Raw genomic sequence first — 23,873 nt, 5'->3', positions numbered from 1 at the left:
CCTTTCAACTGCTCAGGCTTTGTCAGTTTTCAAGTTCAGCAGGATAGGAATGACGGTATATCCTCCTACTTGAAGCCACTTTTCTCTACTGGCCAGATGAAATATAGATAGCGTACTCGATAGTTTCTGATGCTCAAGTATCTTTTAACATTTTTATCTGAGCAGATTTTAAAACTACAAGTTTAAGAGTATTGATTTAAATATATGGAAATTGTGTGTGTGTGTGTGTGTGTGTGTGTGTGTCTGTGTGTGTGTTTTCTTTTTATGAGAAAGACAGACCAGAGTACTACTCACCTATGATATATGTGGTCCAAGGATCAAACCTGGGTCCTCATACTTGCAGGTTCTTTGCACCACTGCTGAGTATGTCCCTGGCCTTTAGAAGTTGTTTCTAGGGGGCCGGGAAGTAGCGCAGCGGGTTAAACGCACGTGGCGCAAAGCACAAAGACTGGAGTAAGGACCCCGGTTCAAGCCCCCAGCTCCCCACCTGCAGAGGAGTCGCTTCACAGGCAGTGAAGCAGGTCTGCAAGTATCTATCTTTCTCTCCCCCTCTCTGTCTTCCCCTCCTCTCTCAATTTCTCTCTTTCCTGTCCAACAACAATGACAACAATAATATTAACAACAATAATATTAACAACAACAATAGACAACAAGGGCAACAAAAGGGAAAAAATAGCCTCCAGGAGCAGTGGATTTGTAGTGCAGGCACCGAGCCCCAGAAATAACCCTGGAGGCAAAAAAAAAAAGTTGTTTCTTGTAGAAAACAATAGTTAGTCCAGGATAGTACATACTGGGCATTAAATATAGTTCTTATAATTATTGTACTTTCTTCTATTTTTGCATATTACCATACACAGGAGTGTCTTATCTTTACAATAAGATGAGTAAACTACAGTGAAGTCCCTTCTTGTTTTCTTCTATCGTCATCATCATTACTGTTATGTTTTGCAGTTAGGGTCTTGTGCACGCTCAGTTTCACTGCTCTAGAGTTATTTTCTATTTAGCTAACAAGAAAGATGAGAAATACTACAGCACCAGAGCTACCTCCCGTGCCGTAGCACATTCTATGTGCTACTGGGACTCAAACCTGGGCCACTCTGTCCCAGGTTCCATCTTGTTAATTAAAGGAAAAAATAGAAGCCTTGGTGGTGGTGCTTCTGGTAGTTCACACTCCTTACCATGCTTGTTGACCAGGGTTCAAATTCCAGTTCCCTCCCTGTCAGGAGGAAGCTTTAAAGAGTAGTCCTTCTCCTCCCCCACCTTCCCTCTCTCCTCCTCCTCTCATCCTTGTCCCCCCCCCCCCCACTTTTTTTCCTCACCTCAGTCAAATAAAAAGAAAAGGGGGAGAAAAAGGCTGCCAGGAGTGGTGGAGTTGTTATGTATTCATTGATCCCCAGCAATAACCCTGGTGGCAAAAGATGACTTAGCTGTCTAGATGTCTGCATAATGTGCAGTGAATTTGTCTGAGGATGGTAGGAGATTATACCACTTGGAAAGCCGTTTCTCCCTGAATTCTCTTTTAGCATGGCATGGCTATATTTTTCACAACCCAGAACAAGAACCAAGTTATTTTATAAATTCCATGGTTTCATCTTCATGTCTATATACATGCAAATATGTGTTTATATGCATGGCAGGTACACACAATTAGATGGATAAATGCAGTTTGTTCAGATCTTTCAGACTCATTTTTCAAGAGCTTACTAATAACATCATTTGACATGTAATCAGTGTTAGAGATGGCTTAAGGTATCAATCAGTTCTCTCTAGTTCTAAAAGTATATTTAAAAACAAATATTCACTTAATGAAAGAATACCAGAAAGGAGTGAGAGGAATTTGATTGCTGGTTGAGCCACTTTCTAACACGGTGGTTCTTAACTGGGGAGGGGGGGGGGGACACAGACAGGACTTTTGTTCTTCTCTTTTACCTCCCAGAGGCATTTGACCATATTTAGGGATACTTTTGATTATAACAGTTGGGTGGGGGGATTGCTACTGGCCAAGAAAGCAATTAAAAATCCTACAGTGGAGGTCAGTTCCCCACAACACAGAAGAATCTGGTCCCCCAAAATGTCAATAGTCACCTTTGAGAAATGATTGTTATGTGATGTGAACACTCCGGTTGCTTTGCCTTTCTGAGTTGTCTGTAAAATGAGGAAGTTGGATGAGATAATCTCCAAGGGCCTTCTTTAGTGTCCAGAGCCCTGGTACTTGGCACAAACTGAATTAGCCACCATCTCCAACTACACAGCCTGTGTATTAACAACCCAGACAGTATTGTGAGAGCTTTTCTTAGGAAAAATTTCTATATGAAGTCTTACTAGGACTGGAATCACACTCAATATAGGTAAGCTGTCAGTGTGTTATGACACCTTTCTCAGAGAAATGATTTCAGGTTTTCCATCTGTAAAAATCGGTTGTGGGAGGTAGTTCTCCCTGGAGTCCTGCTCTGAGTCAGTATTTTTGTACAAACAATGTAAAACAAAGGAAAAGAAACCTCTCCCTAGTGGCACTTTTAGATCAAGCTTCCTTTTTTCCTTCCTTCCTTCCTTCCTTCCTTCCTTCCTTCCTTCCTTCCTTCCTTCCTTCCTTTTCAAGCTAGTTTCTTAACAAAGCCTATTTCTCTTTTGCTTGTTGTATTCTAAGTTGGATGTTATAGTCTCAACTTCTCAAAAGGTGTCCATTAAAAAAAAAAAAAAGAAGTCTTTTGCTGGGGAGATAGCATAGTGGTTTTGCAAAGGACTTTCGTGCCTGAGGCTCTGGGGCCCCAAGTTCAATCCTAGGCACCATCATTTGCCAGGCTGAGCAGTGCTCAGGTAAAACTTAACTAATTTTAAAAAGTGCCTCTTGGGGTCCAAAGTGCTCATGGTGACATTTACTGCTAAAAATGAAATACTACCCAAGGGGCTGGGCAGTGGCACACCAGGTTAAATGCAAATAGTATGAAGTGCAAGGACTGGTGCAAGGATCCCGGTTCGAGCCCCCAGCTCCCCACCTGCAGGAAGGTGGCTTCACAAGCCCTGAAGCAGGTCTATAGATGTCTGCCTTTCTCTCTGCCTCTCTTTTTTCCTCCTCTTTCAATTTTTCTCTGTCCCATCCAATAAAACAGAAAAATAGATGGCCACCAGGAGCAGTGGATTCGTAGTGCAGGCACCAAGCCCCACCAATAACCCTGGAGGAAAAAAAAGAAATACAATCTCAAAATTGCCCACAAATCCTTAAGTAATTCATTACTGATCTTAGTTGCCTAAGTCAATTCCTTCTGTGTATTTTGTCCTTCAAGATTTTCTCCCTCCCCCTCTACCCCAATAGTTTTTGAGAGCCCCTTTCTTTGTACTTGTATGATGAGTATATCTCAGAGCGACAGTGGTTCTGATTGTTTAAATGCTAATATACTTTGTAAAACTTGGCATGAGAAATCACTAGGAAACACACACTGACACAAAGACTTTACAACTCATTTATTTTGCCTGCAGAAATACTGCCCCAGCACTACACAAGTTGTATGCATCTGTCTCTCTGTCTGCCTGTCTATCTGTGGAAGAGGTATACAGTCTCTTCTGGCCATAGCACAGGGCAGGCAAATATATCTTCCAGTTATAATCCTTGATCCTGAAAATTCTGGTGCAGCTGGTGACAGTTGTATACAGAAAGTGATGCAAACACATCACTTTTCTACTGGGGGTTCTATATTGCTTCTGCTTCCTCCTCCATTCCATAATCTTTTTTTTTTTTTTAAGGAAATTCAAAAAAAAAACAAAAACCTCCTTTGTTCTACTACTACTCTCATATAGTGACTCTTAAATCACCAACCAAGAGAAGCTACTCCAACAATTGGAATTATTATTATTTTCTTAATTTATTAGGGAAATAATGTTTTACATTTGACAGTAAATACAATAGTTTGTACATGCATAATATTTCCCAGTTTTCCATATAACAATGCAACCCCCACTAAGTCCTCTGTCATCCTTTTTGAACCTGTATTCTCCCCACCCACCCACCCAGGCATAATCACTTTTTAGCTTTTAGCAGAACCCACTACTCTTTCATTCCTCATCAAGATGCATTTATCAGACTGTTTAAACTTTTGTCCTATTAATGGTTCCAATTTGTCTTGAGTCTGTGACTAAGGGTTGTCTCCTGATGTTTGACTTCCTGCTTATGCAAAAAGACTTCTTGTTCAGGGAAGGGGATGAATCTCTTCACCTTGCCTTTTCCTTATCTTCACAGGTAGTGTGAGTTGGCATAGCTCTCAACAGTGTCCTTTGTGCTGTTATTAATGGAGTCTGGTAATTCTTCTTCTTCTTCTTCTTCTTCTTCTTCTTCTTCTTCTTCTTCTTCTTCTTCTTCTTCTTCTTCTTCTTCTTCTTCTTCTTCTTCTTCTTCTTCTTCTATCGTTTGCCCTTCTTCCGTAGCCAGTCAACAGCGTCAGGTTGAGCCTGATGTAAAGTTTCAAGACCTCCTGGTAATGTGAGAATAGGACAGACTGGGTCTTATTCATGCTGATGCTCTACTTCCTGCTGGCTTAAGTCTCTAAATTCAGCCCTGGGTGCATTGTCGCTTTCTCAGCCAGGCTTGCATCCTAATACCCTCCTTTGCAGTCTCTGGTAGCTTCTGATAGAGGGACAACTACTAAACAAATTAGTTTTTCAAATAGCCTAGGACAGAGTAGGTTCCTTTCTGGAGAATACTTACCTTTGAGATGTTGCAAATCCTTACTGATTTTTTTTTTTTTTGCCCTCTCTCTTCTGTTCCATTTAATTTCTTGTTGAAGTAACATTGCATTATTACATACATTTCAGGTGTGCATGATTATAAATCAGCATCTATATACAGCATTAATTTCACCACTGCAATCCAAGTCTATCATTCAGTGTACAATTGGCCCCTTTTACCTGACTTATCTCTTGGTCTTAGGGTCAGACAGTATTACTGATTCATGTAGTCAATTCATTTGTTTGTTTTCTATATATACCACATGTGAATGAAATTATATGGTGATTTTCTTTCTCCACCTAAATTATTTCACTGGATATATTACCCTATAGTTATATTCATGTTGTTGCAAGTAGCAAGATTTCTTTTTTTTTTTTCTTTTTATAGCTGTGTAATATTTCCTTTTATACCTACATCACATTTTTACCCAGTTACCTGTCAATAGATGTTTAGGCTATTTCAAAATCTTGGCTACTCCAGATAACTATGCAATAAATATAGGGGTGCAAATATATCTTTGAATTGGTGTTTCCATATTTGTTGAGTAAATACCAAGAAGTAGAATAACAGGATTAATGAAATTTTAATTTTGTTACTGTTCAGCTCTGGTTTATGGAGGTGTGGGAGATTGAACCTGGGACCTTGGAGCCTCGGGCATGAGAGGCCGTTTGCATAACTATTGTGCTGTCTATCCTCCACCCTGAATTATTATTATTATTATTTTTAAGGAAATCTCTCCTCTCAGTTTCTCTGTCCTGTCAAAATAAATAAATAAGTAAATAAGGCCACCAGTAGTGGTGGATTCATAGGGCCTGCATGAAGGCTCAGAAAAAAAAAAGCTAAAATACTTCAAATTTCTTTAGAGATCACTTGTTTTGCTGTGTTGATTATTTGTGAAACAGTTCAATTAATTTCCACAAATTGTAAATGTACCAAGTAGAAGGTAGTGTGAACTTAATGATCTCTGTAAATATTAGTCTATATTCATTTTCACTAGTTAGAATTTTAAATGTTATACTTTAGATCAGAAGTTAGCTAGTGCCTCTGTATAGATTTGTCCTTTTGAGCTATTCTCTAGACTTGCCCAAGGTATATGTAGTCCTAGGAAGTAGATTTATTAGAATGAAGCCCTTCACAAACCAGCTTTCCCTTAAAATACCTTGAGCTTAATAAATTCTGCTTCACATTCAAAGAAGCCGGTCTGCAAAATACCTTTTGTGCTATTGATGAAAATCAGCAGTCCTTTGAGCATTCACTAGGGAGAATCTGTGGATTACTCAGTCATTAGCTTTGATGTGTTGCTAGGCTTTCAGGATTTTGAAGTGTGAGATTTGGGGGTAGGAGGCAATAGTGGCACAGAGAATGTGTGTGTGTGTGTGTGTGTGTGTGTGTGTGTGTGTGTGTGTGTGTGTGTGTGTGTGTGTGTGTTGGCATAAGCATAAAAGTGGAAGAAATTCTGAAACCTGTGGGGATTAGAAAAGTAAGAGAAATGAGCAGCTTGGAATAAGAGCAGAACTAGAGCAATTGAACCTTTCCCCTAATTTTTTTTTAAAGATGTTTGCATCATAAATACACTTTGTGCACTTGAGGTTATGTGGTGTTTATGTGCACGTGCACAGAGAGAACAGGGCATAAGATAATGAATTAGGGACCCTGCCTGCGTTATGAATGTGACCCTGTTTTGAATAGTTCTGTGGCTAGAAAATGTTTATTCTTTGAATTACAATTTTTATGTAGTAGGTGGAATACCTGCCCTGCTGCCTCACATGAAATTTATGAAGAGCCAGAAAATAACGCATGTGCTTGGAAAAATTAAAAGCACCCTAATAAGCAGATACTGATAGATTAATAAGATCATTGCCTGTCTAGTGTTTTCTGAACTTCCTGGTGTAACTTCCTGGAGCTGCTCCAGATTGATTTAACAAAAAGGAAGTCAGAGTTCCTAACTTGAATTGTTCTATATGTTACTAAGATTCCTGTCTTCTTTTCTTCTTCCCATTCATTATTCCTTCCATCCCAAGGACACACAAACCCAAGAGTGTATCTTTGACCACTAAATTAAGACCTTAGCCCCTCTTTGTACCTTTTTGATGTCTTTTAGAATTTGTACTTGATGGAATATGACTTTTTGGGGGGAGAGTGGTATAAATTAGAATAAAAGGATGCATGTGATTTTTAATGATATGTACTTGAAACTTACATATTTCTATAATACAGTGTTACTCAGTAAAAAAAATAATAATAAAAATCAGAGATGATTTTAAATGTTCCCATGAGATGTTATATATTGATGATCAGGTGCCCTGCCAGCAGGGGGGACATTTCACAAGCGGTAAAGCAGTGCCTCTCTTTCCCTCTCCATCTCTCTTTCTCTCTCTCTATCCAAAATAAATAAAATTTTACAGAATTAAAAAAAAGCTCTTATATATTATTTTTCTATAAGAAAGAACTTAACTGAGAGAAGAAACTTAGTGTTAGAGCCAACTCTTGCATGCCTGAATCCCAGAGGCCCCGGATTCAATTCTTAGCACTGCTACATACCAGAGCTGAGCAGTGCTGTTGTCATTCTCTCTCCCCCCACCTCACCATCCTTAAAAAAATAAATCTTAAAAGAAGAAACTGATTAGGTACTTTATGGTGTGTTTGTAGGTCTTTCTACTTGCTTGACTCACTGCAAACTATGTGCACTTTTGCTTCAAGGTATATATTTTGCCCTAACTTATGTATACATGTGTTATCATATGCCCTATCTCATAGGCCCTGGTCTGTATCTAGGTTTTGAGGTTTTGTTAAGAAGTACACCACCATGGGAGTCGGGCAGTAGTGCAACGGGTTAAGCACACATGGCGCAAAGCATAAGGACCCCACATAAGGATCCTGGTTCGAGCCCCGGCTCCCCACCTGCAGGGGAGTCGCTTCACAAGTGGTGTGAAGCAGGTCTGCAGGTGTCTGTCTTTCTCTTACCCTCTCTGTCTTCCCCTTCTTTCTCCATTTCTCTCTGTCCTATCCAACAATGACAACATCAATAACTACAACAATAAAACAAGGGCAACAAAAAGGGAATAAATAAATAAATTTTCTTTTCTTTTTTTTAAATTTATTTCTTTATTGGGGAATTAATGTTTTACATTCAACAGTAAATACAATAGTTTGCACATGCATAACATTCCCCAGTTTCCCATATAACAATACAACCCCCACTAGGTCCTCTATCATCCTTCATGGACCTGTATTCTCCCCACCCACCCACCCCAGAGTCTTTTACTTTGGTGCAATATGCCAATTACATTTCGGGTTCGACTTGTGTTTTCTTTTCTGATCTTGTTTTTCAACTTCTGCCTGAGAGTGAGATCATCCCATATTCATCCTTCTGTTTCTGACTTATTTCACTTAACATGAATTTTTCAAGGTCCATCCAAGATTGGCTGAAAACGGTGAAGTCACCATTTTTTACAGCTGAGTAGTATTCCATTGTGTATATAGACCACAACTTGCTCAGCCACTCATCTGTTGTTGGACACCTGGGTTGCTTCCAGGTTTTGGCTATTACAAATTGTGCTACCAAGAACATATGTGTACACAGATCTTTTTGGATGGGTGTGTTGGGTTCCTTAGGATATATCCCCAGGAGAGGAATTGCAGGGTCGTAGGGTAGGTCCATTTCTAGCCTTCTGAGAGTTCTCCAGACTGTTCTCCATAGAGGTTGGACCAAATAAATATTTTTTTTTAAAGAAAGGGTACACCACCCGAAATGGAATTAAGGAGTCCTATGAGCTAGGAAGGGTCTCACCAGAGTAATGAAGCTGAAGGGTTGACATTCCACACCTGACATCTCTAGACACAATCCAAAGTGAAACATGCCGAGGTGGTACTGGTTGTTTTGCTTAGGCTGGGATCAGCAGATGCAGTGTCAGTTTGTATGACTTGAGAGAAGCCTGCAAGAAAGTGAACCCCACCCTAGAGGTTCCAGGACTGGGAGAAATTTGGGCTTTATAGAGAAAAGGGAAGAAGGTTCCTGCTGTCTTAAGGCATAATGATCCTGGGTCCATACTCCCAGAGGAATAAAGAATAGGAAAGCTATCAAGGTAAGGGGTGGGATATGGAGTTCTGGTGGAGGGAATCATGTGAAACTGTACCCCTCTTATCCTGTGGTCTTGTCAATATTTCCATTTTGTAAATAAAAATTAAAAGAAAAGAAGAAACTGTCTTCTGTAGCACTGCAGCTCATAGGGTTGATGCATCAGAGTAGGATAGATCTAGACCATAATTTTAACAAGGTTCTGTAGTGATTTACAGTACATAGAACATTATGTCTCCAGTACCCCAATAAAACTATGTATTTTGAATGATATCAGTTTAAGCCCATGATAATTTACTTCATATAGCCTAAAAATAAGTACTGTCCTTGCAAACATCCCCTCACACTTTACTCCTGATTCAAGCGGAGGCTGCAAACATAAAATCATGGGAACAGACAGTGTTCAGCAGACCACTGACTCGAGGATTTCTGTTTCCACTTTAATTGGACTTATCAAGATTTTGACATTTGATGGGGATGATTTGGGGGCTTCCAAAGCATAATCAGAGTTGATTGTGGAAATGCAAAACTGCAGCAGCTGAGGAATGCTGTCAGGTTCTGAGCCAGGGCACAGCAGGTTAAAAATTGGGAAAACAGAATGAGAGTTTGAAAGGGAAATTATACCAAACATAGCTCATTTTAGGAGGGATAGCATCTGAATAAGTGGAAAAGACAGAAACACCTTTAAGAGCAAATAAGAAAAATTTATTGATGATGGGGGAAGGCAGAAAAACAAATGAATTTTTTGCTTGCTGGTCTTCAGGGAGTATGTCGACAGATGCCGGAAACCAGCATAAATTTCCCTAGGGAAGACAAACTACTGGAAAATAAAATGAAGATTGGTTTATAGCAGGTGATCAAAAAATGAGTGCAGCTGATGAAAATACAAGTTTACAATCTGTTGGGACCATCAACTTTAATATTAGCAATGGAAGGTCCATATGAAGCTATTGTCTATGAAGTTATAGCTATTGCTAGAGAGTAGAGGTTTGCTTCGATGGATCTAAATGACTTGGAAATAAAACACAAAATGAGAATTGTAGTGTTTTAAAGCTAAAGAAGATCTATGCAGTCATTTGGCAGAAGAAGAATCTGAGACCTGACCTACAAAGATAAGTGATTTTGCCTGGGGTCTCTGAATCAGATAATGACAGAGTTGGGAGTAGGCAGAATTCCAGAGCAACTAGCATTGGTGGTATCATCTTGAAGGTTCATTATACTTTTGCTCTTGAAGATTTCTCAGATTCAGCATTAGCCATCATCTTTATTATCTCAGTGAATGAGAAGTGAATTCAGAACTGGTGTAAAGGAAGGCCTTATTAGAAATAAGTGTCCAAGTAAAGGTAGAGGGCAAAGTAAAACCCCCAGGGATTTGCAGGATTCATTTGGTAATGTGAGGTTTTGCTGAAGAGGCAGAACTATAATTGGGAAGACAGGAAAGAAGAGACAAGAAATAGTCATTATCTTCATTATTGTTATCAAACAATTATACGGCATTTTATCTTCAAACTCTTTTTCAAACTTTAATTAAGTGTTAAATGCAGTTAAAATCTAAATTGCATGCATAGTCTGGAAATGTAGGAGGTTGAAATTTGGCGAGCTATAGAAGGAGTATATTAGAATTTTACTATCTTGAACCATATTGGAATATTCTCTTTTCTAAAGCAACCTTAACATTAGTTTGAACATTAATTTAAAAATAAAAGTCTTGTTATAAGTCTTCTTATTCCAGCTGCTTGTTCCTCATAAAAATAGATGAGGAAATAGACAAAATATAATAAACATAGCCATTTCCCCACCCCCTTTTTATTTGATAGGACAGTGAGAAATTGAGAGGGGAAGGGGAGGTAGGGTAGAGAGAGAAAGATAGACATCTGCAAACCCAGGTCCTTAAACAGGTCTTTTTGCTGAACCAACTTTTTTTTCATATGGAAGGAATGAGATAAGAGACAGAGAGAGCAAGGAAAAGACACTATAGGGAGTCGGGCGGTGGCACAGTGGGTTAAGCGCACGTGGCGCAAAGCGCAGGGACGGGCATAAGGATCCCGGTTCGAGCCCCTGGCTCCCCACCTGCAGGGGAGTCGCTTCACGGGTGGTGAAGCAGGTCTGCAGGTGTCTGTCTTTCTCCCCCCTCTCTCTCTGTCTTCCCCTCCTCTCTCCATTTCTCTCTGTCCTATCCAACAACAAAGCAACGTCAACAATGGCAATAATAACCGCAACAAGGCTGCAACAACTAGGGCAACAAAAAGGGGAAAAAATGGCCTCCAGGAGCGGTGGATTCATGGTGCAGGCACCAAGCCCAGCAATAACCCTGGAGGAAAAAAAAAAAAAAAAAAAAAGACACTATAGCGCTGACACTTCCTCCAGTGTAGCAAGAGCCAGGCTCAAATTTGGTTAGCTATCATTCTGGCCCTTAGAAGGCAACATTTGAAAATGTTGAACATCTCCAATGTAAATCAACAACGGACTGCCATGTAAGAATACAGTACTTTTTTTTAGTGTACTGTGTTGATAGTGTCCACAAGTGTTTTTTTTTCTTTGTAATGTAAATCCCTGTATCAAACTTAAAAGTATGTCAGGAAAGAAACAAAAACAACATTTGTAAAACCCTACACCTGGCGTTAAACAAGATAGGGTATCTTCTTTGTTTAAAGATTGTTTTAAATTTATTTGCACATAAACGTTAGTTAACTCCTGCTTCTTAAGGACTGCTTGTTACTGTACTTTTGCTTCTAGGGCTAGGATTTTTTTTTTCCTTCTATGTGGCACCTGTGTTTTCTGGAACAGTTTAACAATGGGACAAATGACACTTTCATTCTTGTAATGAGGGACCATTAACCAGAGGTCTTTTGTAAGGCTGTAATTTCAAACTTCTTTATAGACTAAGGCAACCACACCACCCATTATTCAGGAAAATGTAACTCTGTTGTTACTCTCCAATGAGCCTTACATTTTTAATGCTCTGTTAGAATATTTATGAAGTGTCACCAGTAGAGGGCATCTGTCTTTGAAGTACATGGGTCTCAAGGATATTAACTGACTGGGTTTCACTGCCCTTGCTTTATAGACTTTTCGATTAGAGAAAAAAAAAGTTATAGGTATATGTCATATTCTGAAATTCTTTCTGATTTATCCCTTATTACTAGAAGGTACAGAAAATATATGTATACTCATGTCACATGGATTTAATTTCGAAAAATTATTCCCTCTTGGGAATAGTATATATTCGTCTAAGTAGCAGGCCTCAGCCTTGGTAGCAGGCTTGACCTTTCAAAGTTATTTAAAGGATGCTAATTCCTAATTTAAAAAAGGAAGGAAGGAAGGATAACACTGTAAAACTGAGTCCTGCGTGGGAACTATGCAGTAGAGAAAGGAAGTTGTAGTCTAAAGGACTGCCAGGCTAGGAGTTAGGAATCTGTTATTTTATGCCTATCCTGGACAATTCAGGTGAGGTTTCCTAAGAGAGGAGAGATGTCTCTGGGGCAGTCTTAGAGATTCTCTTGGACTATTTCTTTCTTCCTAACCCTGAATCCTTCAGTGCTGAACTGCTGCCTTCTACAGGTCTGGGAGTTATCAGCTATAACATGGTACATAGGTTTATAGGGCTCTGTGGCAGTGTGTGTGTGTGTATCTGAACAAGTATGTGTACAGTCAAACACGTGTCATTTCATGGGAGTGTTTGTTTCAAAAAATATTCATAATCATGTTCTTCATCTTCCCTGTAGGCTATGGGAGTCTGAGAGGGCTTTTTAACTATAAGTAGATTTTTTTTTTTAGCTTCATTACTCACTCCTAACCAAGAGATAAAACAGGGTGGGGGGAGAGATAGCACAATGGTTATGCAAAGAGACTCCCATGTTCCAAGAGTCCAAAGTCCCAGGCCCAATTTGGCCACTCTGACAACAACCAAAACCAAGCCAAGCAGCACTCTGTGGCCCTGTGGTATTCTGAAAAAAAAAAAAAATCCTATTTGTACTCCGTGGGTTCTGAGGACATGTCTCCAAATTCATGGGGAGAAAATGTGGAAAGGCTCCCACACTCTACAGTCCCACTTGCAGACCACCAGGAATGTGTGTCTTCTCCTGAATTGCTGAGTGAGGTCTCTGCCACCTGCTCCCCCCTCTGCTCCCCAAGTCAGCATAGGGCCTCCCAGCTGCTGCTCCAGCCTCCAAGGGACAGTATCAGTGGAGACTCACAGTTCCATTTGGTGAGCCTTAGGGGATCCTCTCCTCCTGTCAGCAGTCTGTTGATAAAACTCAGACCTGGAGTTGGCGCCTCAACTGGCGAACTGCCAGACTATTACCAGTCGTTTCCAAGTAAATATGGGCCTTTAGCCCCAGGAATCTCTCCTTATGCCCCTCTCTGTCCACAAGCACACGTGTTTGCACTCACCCATGACTTGGTGGGCTCCCAAAGTATTCCAAGTCTTGTTGCATTCTCAGGTGATCTTCTCTGTTATTCTTAGTTGACTGGGGAACAATATTCATAATCATGACATCAAGTAGTATACGTTCTTATATTTCTCTTTAGATATATCTAGTATTAAGATCTATAGTAAGCATACACATCACTGTACATGAAGATCTAGGTTCAAATCCCCAGTCGCTGTCTGCAGGAGAAGTTTCAAATATAGTGGGTGAGTGCTACAGGTGTCTCTTGTTATCTCTCCCTCTCTTCCTGATCTCTCTCCCTCTTTATTTCACTGTCAGAAAAAAGAATGAAAAGTAATGACTGCTAAGAGTGGTGATGTTGTCGTGTAGGCACTGAATCCCATTTATAATAGGAGAAAAAAAAGATAGGAGAAAAAAAGATCTATAGTATAAATTCAATATCATTTACCTCTATATGTTTTTAAAAATGTATTTTATTTATTTAATTTTAATGAGAGAGATACAAACAGAGAAGAAGTGGGGGCAGGGCCAAAGCACTGCTCAGTTCTGGCTTATGGTGATATGGGGGATTGAGCCTGATACTTTGGAGCCTCAGGCATGAAATTATTTTTGCATAACCATTATGTTATCTTCCCCCCCTTCTTCCTCTATACATTCCATGAGAGAAGAAACTGTGTTCTTGAATCTGTGCAAGATACCATAGCTATATTCTCCTCTCCTCTCCTTCTCCCCTTTTAAAGACAGAAATAGAGAAAGAGTAATAGAAATAGAGAAAGAAACCTGAAGCACTGTTTCACTGCTTATGAAGAGTCCCTCCAGAAGGTGGGGACCAGGGCTTTTGAACCCTGGTCCTAGAGCATGGTAGTGTGTATACTCTATGGGGTGCCACTTGCCCTCCCCCTATATTTTCATAATTTTCAAATAATGGATTTTTCTTTTTTTAAGATACAGAGGCAAAGAGAGAGAGATACAGAGACAAAGAGAGAGACAGACCACAGCACTAAAATTTCCTTTAATGTAGTAGGGGCCCAACACCAACCTAGGTTATACGCATGGCAAAGCAGCACACTATTCAAGTGAGCTATTTCACCAGCCCAATTGTTGTTAAAATTCGGAGGCTCCAGCTGGCCGGGCTAGCTTCACAGGCGGGTAACAGAGACGACCAGAGATATACGGCTGGGCCCGGAAGCTGTATTTCTTTATTCAGGAACAACGATTTATAAACTAACCCAAACTAATCACCAAACAAAACTCTCCTGCCTCCTTCTCACATGGTGGCGCCAAGCACTCTCTCACTCTGAAACTCTGGAACTCTGGCGGGGTTCCTTGGGGTGGGGACAAACGGGCCCGCGAATACTAGCAGGACTGAACCAATTTTCTTGGCAGGGGGAGAGCATACAACACCCAATGATTTCTTTAAGTGAAAACTTTAGTGAGGTAATACATACTTGTTTTTCTTTTAAGATTTTATTTACTTATTCATGAAGAATAGAGGAGAGGAAAGACAGAGGAAAAGAACCAGACATCTTTCTGATGCATATGTTGCCGGGTATTGAACTCAGGACCTCACGCCTGAAAGTCCATTACTTTATCCACTATGCCACCTCCTGGACCATGGCAATACATAGTTTTAATATTTGAAATATTATAGACTATTTTTACTTAACAGCTCTCCTTAAATACAGATTTAAATAATTTCTTGCTCTAAAGGTTTAATTGTGATTTGAATTTGGCTTTATACTATTTGTTTAAGTTGTATGTGAAATAGATGCTTATTCCCTTTTGGATTATAAGAAAACCCAGATTTTGTGTTCATGAGCTGGGAGAATTAACATCATCAAAATGAATATACTACCCACTGCCCACAAATTTAATGGAATTCCCATCAAGATCCCAACCAGTTTTTTTAGGAGAATAGACCAAAAGCTACAAATGTTTATCTGGAACCAGAAAAGACCTAGAATTGCCAAAACAATCGTGAGAAGAAAGAACAGAAATGGAGGCATCACACTCCCAGATCTCAGATTGTATTATAGGGCCATTATGATCAAAACTGCTTGGTACTGGAACATGAATAGACACACTGACCAGTGGAATAGAATTGAAAGCCTAGACCTATGGACATCCAATCTTTGACAAAGTTGCCCAGACTATTAAATGGGGAAAGGAGAGTCTTTTCAACAAACAGTGTTGGAAATATTGGGTTGAATCATGCATAAGAGTGAAACTGAACCACTATATTTCACCACACCGAAAAGTAAATTCCACATTAGATCAAGGACTTGGATGTTAGACAGGAAACTATCAAATACTTAGAGGAAAGTATTGGCAGAACTTTTTTCCATATAAACTTAAAAAAAAAAATTTTCCTTTTTGTTGCCCTTGTTGTTTTTATTGTTGTTGTAGTTATTATTGTTGTTGTTGATGTTGTCGTTGTTGGAAAGGACAGAGAGAAATGGAGAGAGGAGGGAAAGACAGACACCTGCAGACCTGCTTTACCGCCTGTGAAGCGACTCCCCTGCAGGGAGCCAGGGGTTCGAACCAGGATTCTTTTTTCTTTTTTTTTTTTAATTTTTAAAAAAATTTTTATTTATTTTCCCTTTCTTCTTTTTTTTTTTAATTTCTTTATTGGGGAATTAATGTTTTACATTCAACAGTAAATACAATAGTTTGCACATGCATAATATTCCCCAGTTTCCCATATAACAATACAACCCCCACTAGGTCCTCTATCATCCTTCATGGACCTGTATTCTCCCCACCCATCCACCCCAGAGTCTTTTACTTTGGTGCAATATGCCAATTACATTTCAGGTTCTACTTGTGTTTTCTTTTCTGATCTTGTTTTTCAACTTCTGCCTGAGAGTGAGATCATCCCATATTCATCCTTCTGTTTCTGACTTATTTCACTTAACATGAATTTTTCAAGGTCCATCCAAGATCAGCTGAAAACGGTGAAGTCACCATTTTTTACAGCTGAGTAATATTCCATTGTGTATATATACCATAACTTGCTCAGCCACTCATCTGTTGTTGGACACCTGGGTTGCTTCCAGGTTTTGGCTGTTACAAATTGTGCTGCCAAGAATATATGTGTACACAGATCTTTTTGGATGGATGTGTTGGGTTCCTTATGATGTATCTCCAGGAGAGGAATTGCAGGGTCATAGGGTAGGTCCATTTCTAGCCTTCTGAGAGTTCTCTATTTTCCCTTTTGTTGCCCTTGTTGCTTGTTGTTGTAGTTATTAATGTTGTCATTGTTAGATAGAACAGAGAGAAATGGAGAGAGAAGGGGAAGACAGAGGGGGGAGAGAAAGATAGACACCTGCAGACCTGCTTCACTGCCTGTGAAGCGACTCCCCTGCAGGTGGGGTGCCCGGGGCTCGAACCGGGATCATTACGCCAGGTGCTTGCACTTTGCGCCATGTGTGCTTAGCCCACTGTGCTACTTCAAGCCGGTTGTTGCACTTTGTGCCACATGCGCTTAACCTGCTGAGCTACCACCCCACTCCCTCCATATAAATTTTAAAGACATCTTCAATGAAATGAATCCAATTACAAAGAAGACTAAATAAAAAAATAAACCAATGGGAGTACATGAAATTAAAAAGCTTCTACACAGCGAAAGAAACCACCACCCAAACAAACAGACCTCTCACAGAATGGGAGAAGATCTTTACATGTCATACATTAGACAAGATGCTAATAACCAAAATATATAAAGAGCTCACCAAACTCATCAACAAGGAAACAAAGGACCCCATCCAAAAATGGGGAGAGGGTATGAACAGAATATTCCCCATAGAAGAGATCCAAAAGGCCAATACATATGAAAAAAATGCTCCAAGTCTTTGTCAGAGAAATGCAAATAAAGACAATGAGATACCACTTGACTCCTGTGACAATGTCATACATCAGAAAAGGTAGCAGCAACAAATGCTGGAGAGGTTGTGAGGACAAAAGAACCCTCCTGCGCTGCTGGTGGGAATGTACATTGTTCCACTCCTGGGGAGAGCAGTCTGGAGAACCCTCAGAAGGCTAGAAATGGACCTACCCTATGACCCTGCAATGCCTCTCCTAGGGATATATCCTAAGGAACCAAACACACCCATCCAAAAAAATTTGTGTATACCTGTGTTCATAGCAGCACAATTTGTAATAGCCGAAACCTGGAAGCAACCCAGGTGACCAAGAAATGATGAGTGACTGAGCAAGTTGTGATATATATACACAATGGAATAGTACTCAGCTATTAAAATGGTGAGTTCATCTTCTTTACCCCATCTTAGATGTAGCTTGAAGAAATCATGTTAAATGAGATAAGACAAAAACAAAAGGAAGACTATGGGATGATCTCACTCGAAGGTAGAAGTTGAAAAACAAGATCAGAAGAGAAAACACTAAGCAGAACTTAGACTGGAGTTGGTGTATTGCACCAAAGTAAAAGACTCTGGGGTGGGGGGAGGGTTCAGGTCCTGAAACATGATGGCAGAGGAGGACCTAGTGGGGGTTCTATTGTTATGTAGACATGTTATGCATTTACAAACTATTATATATTACTATCAATTGTAAACCATTAATCCCCCCAATAAAGAAATAGAAAAAGAGAAGGAAAAAAATAAGTAAAACAGGTATCTGCCCCACAATCTATTTATATTAAGTACACTAACAGGACAGCCAACTAACAGACAGAGAGAGCGAAGATTCCACACTGAAGCAGTTCTGCTCCTGCACTGATAGTACTGAAAAAGTTACCTTGCAAATCCGAGCTCCCCCCACATTCTGAGGGCATCCACGTGTGAAATGAACACTTTGAGCAGCCACCCAAATTGACATAAATTAAAAGTTGAATATTTTTTTTTAAAGTTGTATGTTAAAATAACAGGTGTTTGATGTTTGCAGTGAATGCTCATGGCTTCACAGCCTCACTACAGCACACTGCAGGTAGCGTTTATGCATTAATTAAGTGCTTGTTTTCATTATTTTCTTCTCCTCCTCACCCCCATAGTAGAGCACCCTCCTTCCAACAAAGAGTTGATACAGTAAAAGTCAAAAACTTCTGCAGGCTGAGTATAGACTATGCATGGATTTTATGAAGTCCATAAAGTACTTTATCACGGGGGTCGGGCGGTGGTGCAGTGGGTTAAGCGCATGTGGCGCAAAGCGCAGGGACCAGCGTTAAGGATCCCGGTTCGAGCCCCCGGCTCCCCACCTGCAGGGGAGTCGCTTCACAGACGGTGAAGCAGGTCTGCAGGTGTCTATCTTTCTCTCCCCTTCTCTGTCTTCCCCTCCTCTCTCCATTTCTCTCTGTCGTATCCAACAACGTATTGCGTCAACAAGGGCAATAACAATAACCACAACGAAGATACAACAAGGGCAACAAAAGGGAGGAAAAAAATGGCCTCCAGGAGCGGTGGATTCATGGTGCAGGCACCGAGCCCAGCAATAACCCTGGAGGAAAAAAAAAAAAGTACTTTATCACTCAGATTTGGTTGTCACTACTTAAAAATGGGAAGAATTTGTTTTAAAAGGTGTAATTTGTGGCTACTTTGTTCTTAATGAGAGGATATAGCCACCTTCTTTCCCACTCCCTTTGCTTCTTTTAGATTCCCTCTCCCTGATAACCTTGATTGGTCAAAATGTCTTCCCTCTTCAGCCTGAGAAAAACTTTTTTTTTTTTTTTTGCCTTCAGGGTTATCTCTGGGGCTCGGTGCCTGCACTACAAATCCACTGCTCCTGGAGACGATTTTTCTCATTTTGTTGCCCTTGTTGTTGTCATTATTATTATTGTCATTACTGTTGTTGTTGGATAGGACAGAGAGAAATTGAAAGAGGAGGAGAAACAGAGAGGAGGAGAGAAAGACAAACACTTGCAGACCTGCTTCACCGCTTGTGAAGCAACTCCCCTGCAGGTGGGGAGCCGGGGCTGGAACTGGGATCCTTACTCTGGTCCTTGAGCTTGCGCCATGTGTGCTTAACCCACTGCGCTACCACCTGACCCCGAGAAAAACTATTGTTAAGGTTGGGGGGTGGGGGTTAGATAGCATAATGGCTATGCAAAAAGACTCTCATGCCTGAAGATCCAAAGTTGCAATCCTTAGAATCACCATATATTGAGAGTGGGGGATGGGTGGTGGCGTACCTGCTTGAGTGCATATGTTACAATGCACAGGGACCCAGATTCAAGCCCCTGCAGGGGGAAAGCTTCATTAGTGGTGTAGCAGGTCTGCAGGTGACTCTCTTCCTCCTTATCTCTCCCTTCCCTCTTGATTTCTGACTCTATCCAATAAATAAGTGAATAAATAAATAAAACAAAAAAGAAAAAGAAATGAGAGGGAAAAGGAAGATAGAACAGGAGGGTAGGGGTGTGACAGCTACATCCCCTGTGAAGCTTCCCTCCTTCGGGTAGGGGTTAGGGGAGGATTGAACCCAGATCCTTGTGCATGGTAGCATACATGTATAGTCTGTTAAGTGTATTGCTGTTGAGACCCCCAATATCTCTTTTAAAACATCAATTCCTAAAAAAAAATAATAATAAAATAATAAAAAAAAAGATTAGTTCTATCACAAGCACCTCTCTTTAATGAAAACTTAAGTACTTGGTGGGGGAGTTAGCATAATGGCTATAAAGCCCCAAGTCCAATCCCCTCTACCACCATAAACCAGAATTAAAGCAGTGTTCTGGAAAAAAAAAAGAACTTAAGTACACTTTGAGTTTTCACTTGACATATCCTTTTCTTCAAAAGCTTTAAGCCAAAAATAGAATCTGAAAATAATATTTACCTATATATTGATGTATAAATGACAAAAAAATATTCTTACATTCATAATGTGTGTATACGTATGCTTATCTACTTATAGGTACATTAGGAAGTTACTACATTCTCAGCTTTGAGTGATTATAATAACCTTCCTTCTTCATAAATGACTTTTCAGTTTTGAATAACCGTGATATGACTTACTATATTTTAGTGATATTTAAAAACAAGCTTAAGATGAACTACAAGAGCACCACACTCATGGATGTTAATTTCAGATGGTCTTTCTTTTCAGAATACGACAGGAGAATGATATGGTGGATTCAGCACCTCAGTGGGAAGCTGTGTTAAGGAGACAAAAGGAAAAAAACCAGGCGGACCCCAACAATAGACGATCTAGACACAGATCTCGCTCGTACGTGTACTCTCTTATTTATTTATTTATTTATTTATTTATTTATAATTTATTATTGGATACAGACAGAGAGGAATTGGAAGGGAGGGGAACATAAAGAGGGAGAGAAACAGAGACACCTGCAGCCCTGCTTCGCCACTTGTGAAGCTTTCCCCCTGTGCGTACGGACCAAAGGCTTGAACCCAGGTCCTTGTGCACTGTAGTGTGTACTTAATCAGGTGCGCTACCACCTCCCAATATTCTCTTAATACCTTGACTGGAAAACAGTGATCTTGGAGTAGCATGTCTCCTTGTGGTCAGTTTGGACTATCTCTTTCAAGTATTTATTTCACTCTTTTTTTTTTTTTTTTAATTTATGAGAGACAGATGAGGGCAAGGAAGGAAAGAGAGAGAGAGAGAAAAGTACCACTCTGGCGTTCGCAGTGCCAAGGCTCAAACTCCAAACCTCATGTGTGCAGGTCTTGTCCTCTACCACTGATCCACCTCATGGTCTTTCTTCTAAAGTGATCTAGTTTTACTATTACTATCTCCATAGTCATTTGTCATATTTACTTTCTTACATGTCTGACATCCATTAACTGTAGAGAAGATGTAGATGTTGGAGCAAAACTAAAATTTAATGTCACACACACACACACAAACAAGACTGAAAACTCTGCTTTTATCTCGCTGTAAACAAAAACTGGGGCTACACTACCTGGTAGAACACACATGCTAATCATGCACAAGGACCCAGGTTCAAAGCTCCAGTTCCACCTTCAGAGGTAAAGCTTCATGAGCAGTGAAGTGCTGCAGGTATCTCTCTGTCCATTTCTTTCTCCCTTTCCTTTTCAATTTCTTTCTCTATCCAAAAAAAAAAAAAGGGGGGGTGGGGGCTGCCAGGGAGCAGTGGATTTGTGCAGGCACTGAGCCCAAAATAAGTAGTGGTAATACTCTCCTTTGTATGCATACCTGCTGCTTCTTTCTGTCTGCAGCGTTCTCTAAAGTCTGGTACCAGACTGAGCCAGATGTGAATGGCATCCCATCAAATTATTATTTGTCAGTTAGTGATTCATTATATCCCAATGCTGGGATTTGCTTGCTTTTTCTGTTGCTAGGCAATGCCATGTGTGAGCACAATTACCCCATAGTGATGAAAATGCCAGACCCCCCAATTAATTTTCTTTTGAGCTGCTAAAGTTTATGTGGGCTATTTTACTTTGCTAATATAGGCATCATCTAGATTTGACTTGTATCCTCATCCCACTTTCTGGAGCAACCTTTTCAAGATAAGCCAGGACTGACTACCCAACCCTTCATGGCTAGATGTCTGGTGTTGCTTATTCAAGGAAGGAGAGATTAGTGTCTTAGATAAGGAGATGGAAGGATGCCAGTATGTATATAAGAGATTAATTGTATAGGTAGTTGGCAAGCACTGAGGGAGTCAGACAGAAGCATGTCAGCTGAAGTTAACTCTGAACCCTGCATAACTTTGAGGGATGGTTGTCTGTCTCAAACAGGTACATTTTAATTAGTGGGTTTTTTTTTTTTCCTTCTTCTTATCAGTAGTACATGATAATGAGTGTTGTTTCTTTTATAACAGAAAATTTGCAGGTGATTACTAAGCAATGTTACACTTTATAAACTCAGTTATTACTCTATAATGCTTTTGCTCTGAAACCTAGTTTAAATATAGAATTTAAAGCAGATGTTGATAAAACACTTTTTTGTCTTAGCTACCACTTACTCCCATCTCCATTTGAAAAAAAGAGAGAAAGAAAGAAAGGAAGAAAGTAAGGAAGATAGATTTAGATCTGGAAGAATCAAAACCTCAGTGAATATATTTATATCAAAAGTCACAGAAGATTATTGGGTGCTTGAAATTATTGGGTAAAATCTATTCCCACCATGCTGTCATTATTCCATGTACAATCTTCTTTCATGAGAAATTTGTTATAGAAAAGATTTGACGACCTGTTTTGAAATCGTAAAGAAATCAGAAGTGTGTAATTTTACAGTTAGAGGCCTGAGAGGTGACACAGTAGATAAAACTTTGGACTCTCAAGTATGACGTCCTGAGTTCAGCCCCCAGCATCCCACATGCCAGAGTGATGCTCTGATTCATGTTCTTCCTCTCCCTCTGCCTCTGTCTCTCCCTTTCCCTCTCCTTCTCTCTCTCTTTCTCTCTCTCCATCAGAAAAAGTAAATCTTACACTTATTGAAGATGGATGGAGTTGATTGGTACTAGATAGATAATAATTTATTGTGGCAGCTACAAGTAGTTCAGGGAGATTTTTTAAGGTAGAGAAATTTCTTCAGTTTGAATATTATTTGATCAACTGCAATCAGAAAAGATTACTGGCACTTTTAATTTAAAATCTTATTTAAACCTCATATTGATCTTATCAACGTGATTAAAATCCTAGGTCAGTTAGAAGATTGTCCCAGAATAGTACAATAGTATGAAAGAACCCTATTAAAATTTTCTGTGTACTTCTGGAACTTACTTCTAAAGCAAGACATTAAAACATTGAACAAATGTTTGGGATGGCTTTGAAACTAAAACTGATTAACTGTAGAGTTCATATGACCAAAGTATTGCTAAAAATATCTAAGTGCAGAATAAATTTAAGGGTAAATTTTTCAGGGCAGTGGTAGACAGCATAATGGCTATACAAACAGACTGTCATGCCTGAGTCCTAGGTTCAATCCCATCATATGTTAGAGCAGATCAGTGCTCTGATTTAAAAAAAAAAGAAGTAATTTTTTGTTTTGTTTTTTCATTATCTTTATAAATTAGATAGAGACAGCCAGAAATAGAGAGGGAAGAGGGTGATGGAGAGGGAGAGGGGGATGAGGGAGAGGGAGAGAGGCACCTGCAACAATACTTCACCACTTGCAGAGCTTTCTCCCTACAGGTGGGGACCAGGGGCTCAAACCTGGGTCTTTGTGCATTCATTCATTGTAGCATGTGCACTCAACCAGGTGCACCACTGCCCGGCCCCAAGAGTAAATTATTCATTCAGAAACTGCTCTACTTGTGAAGAAGCAAACTGAATGGGGTTGAGTGGTGACACTCCTGGTTGAGTGCACATGTTAACCATGTGCAAGCCCCAGGTTCAAGGCCCCAGTCCCCACCTACAGAGGGAGCAGTAAAATAGGTAGTAAAACAGGTCTTTCTCTTCTTCTCTCTCCCTTCTATCCTCTGTACTCTCTCAATGTCTTTCTGTGCTACAAATAAAAGAAATAAAGGGAAAATGACTTCTAGAATCAGTGCATTTGCTGTATAGGCACTGAGTCCCAGCAATATCCCTGGTGGCAATAAAGAAGGACAAGAAGACCAAATGGAGTCAGAGAGATAGGTCATTGGGTAAAGTGCCTGCTTACAACTCATGTTTGAGCTTTGGCACCGCACTGAGAGATGCTATGACAATAAAGGGAGGTCCAATATGGTGATGTCTTTTCCTCTGTGCTTCTTACTCTCTTTTTAAAGAAAAAGTGGCTCAGAGAAGTGAAATTGTGCTTGTATGAG

General features: G+C 40.0%; 1 protein-coding gene across 2 annotated transcripts in view; it reads left to right on the top strand.

The window, feature by feature from the left end:
- EPB41L4A (erythrocyte membrane protein band 4.1 like 4A) overlaps positions 1-23,873 on the top strand; it is a 349,321-nt gene that overhangs the window by 303,088 nt on the left and 22,360 nt on the right. The window contains exon 19 of one of the 2 annotated variants that reach the window (XM_060201269.1): positions 20,243-20,362. The exons of the other annotated variant lie outside the window; for it this stretch is intronic. Coding sequence (XP_060057252.1) covers positions 20,243-20,362 — 120 coding nt within the window. The remainder of the gene's footprint in view (positions 1-20,242; positions 20,363-23,873) is intronic. 2 annotated transcript variants of the gene reach the window in all.

The sequence above is a fragment of the Erinaceus europaeus genome, chromosome 11 (assembly GCF_950295315.1).
Source record: "Erinaceus europaeus chromosome 11, mEriEur2.1, whole genome shotgun sequence".
Classification (NCBI taxonomy): Eukaryota; Metazoa; Chordata; class Mammalia; order Eulipotyphla; family Erinaceidae; genus Erinaceus; species Erinaceus europaeus.
Note: the sequence above shows the minus strand (reverse complement) of the source record. Positions and strands in the feature narration are given on the sequence as shown.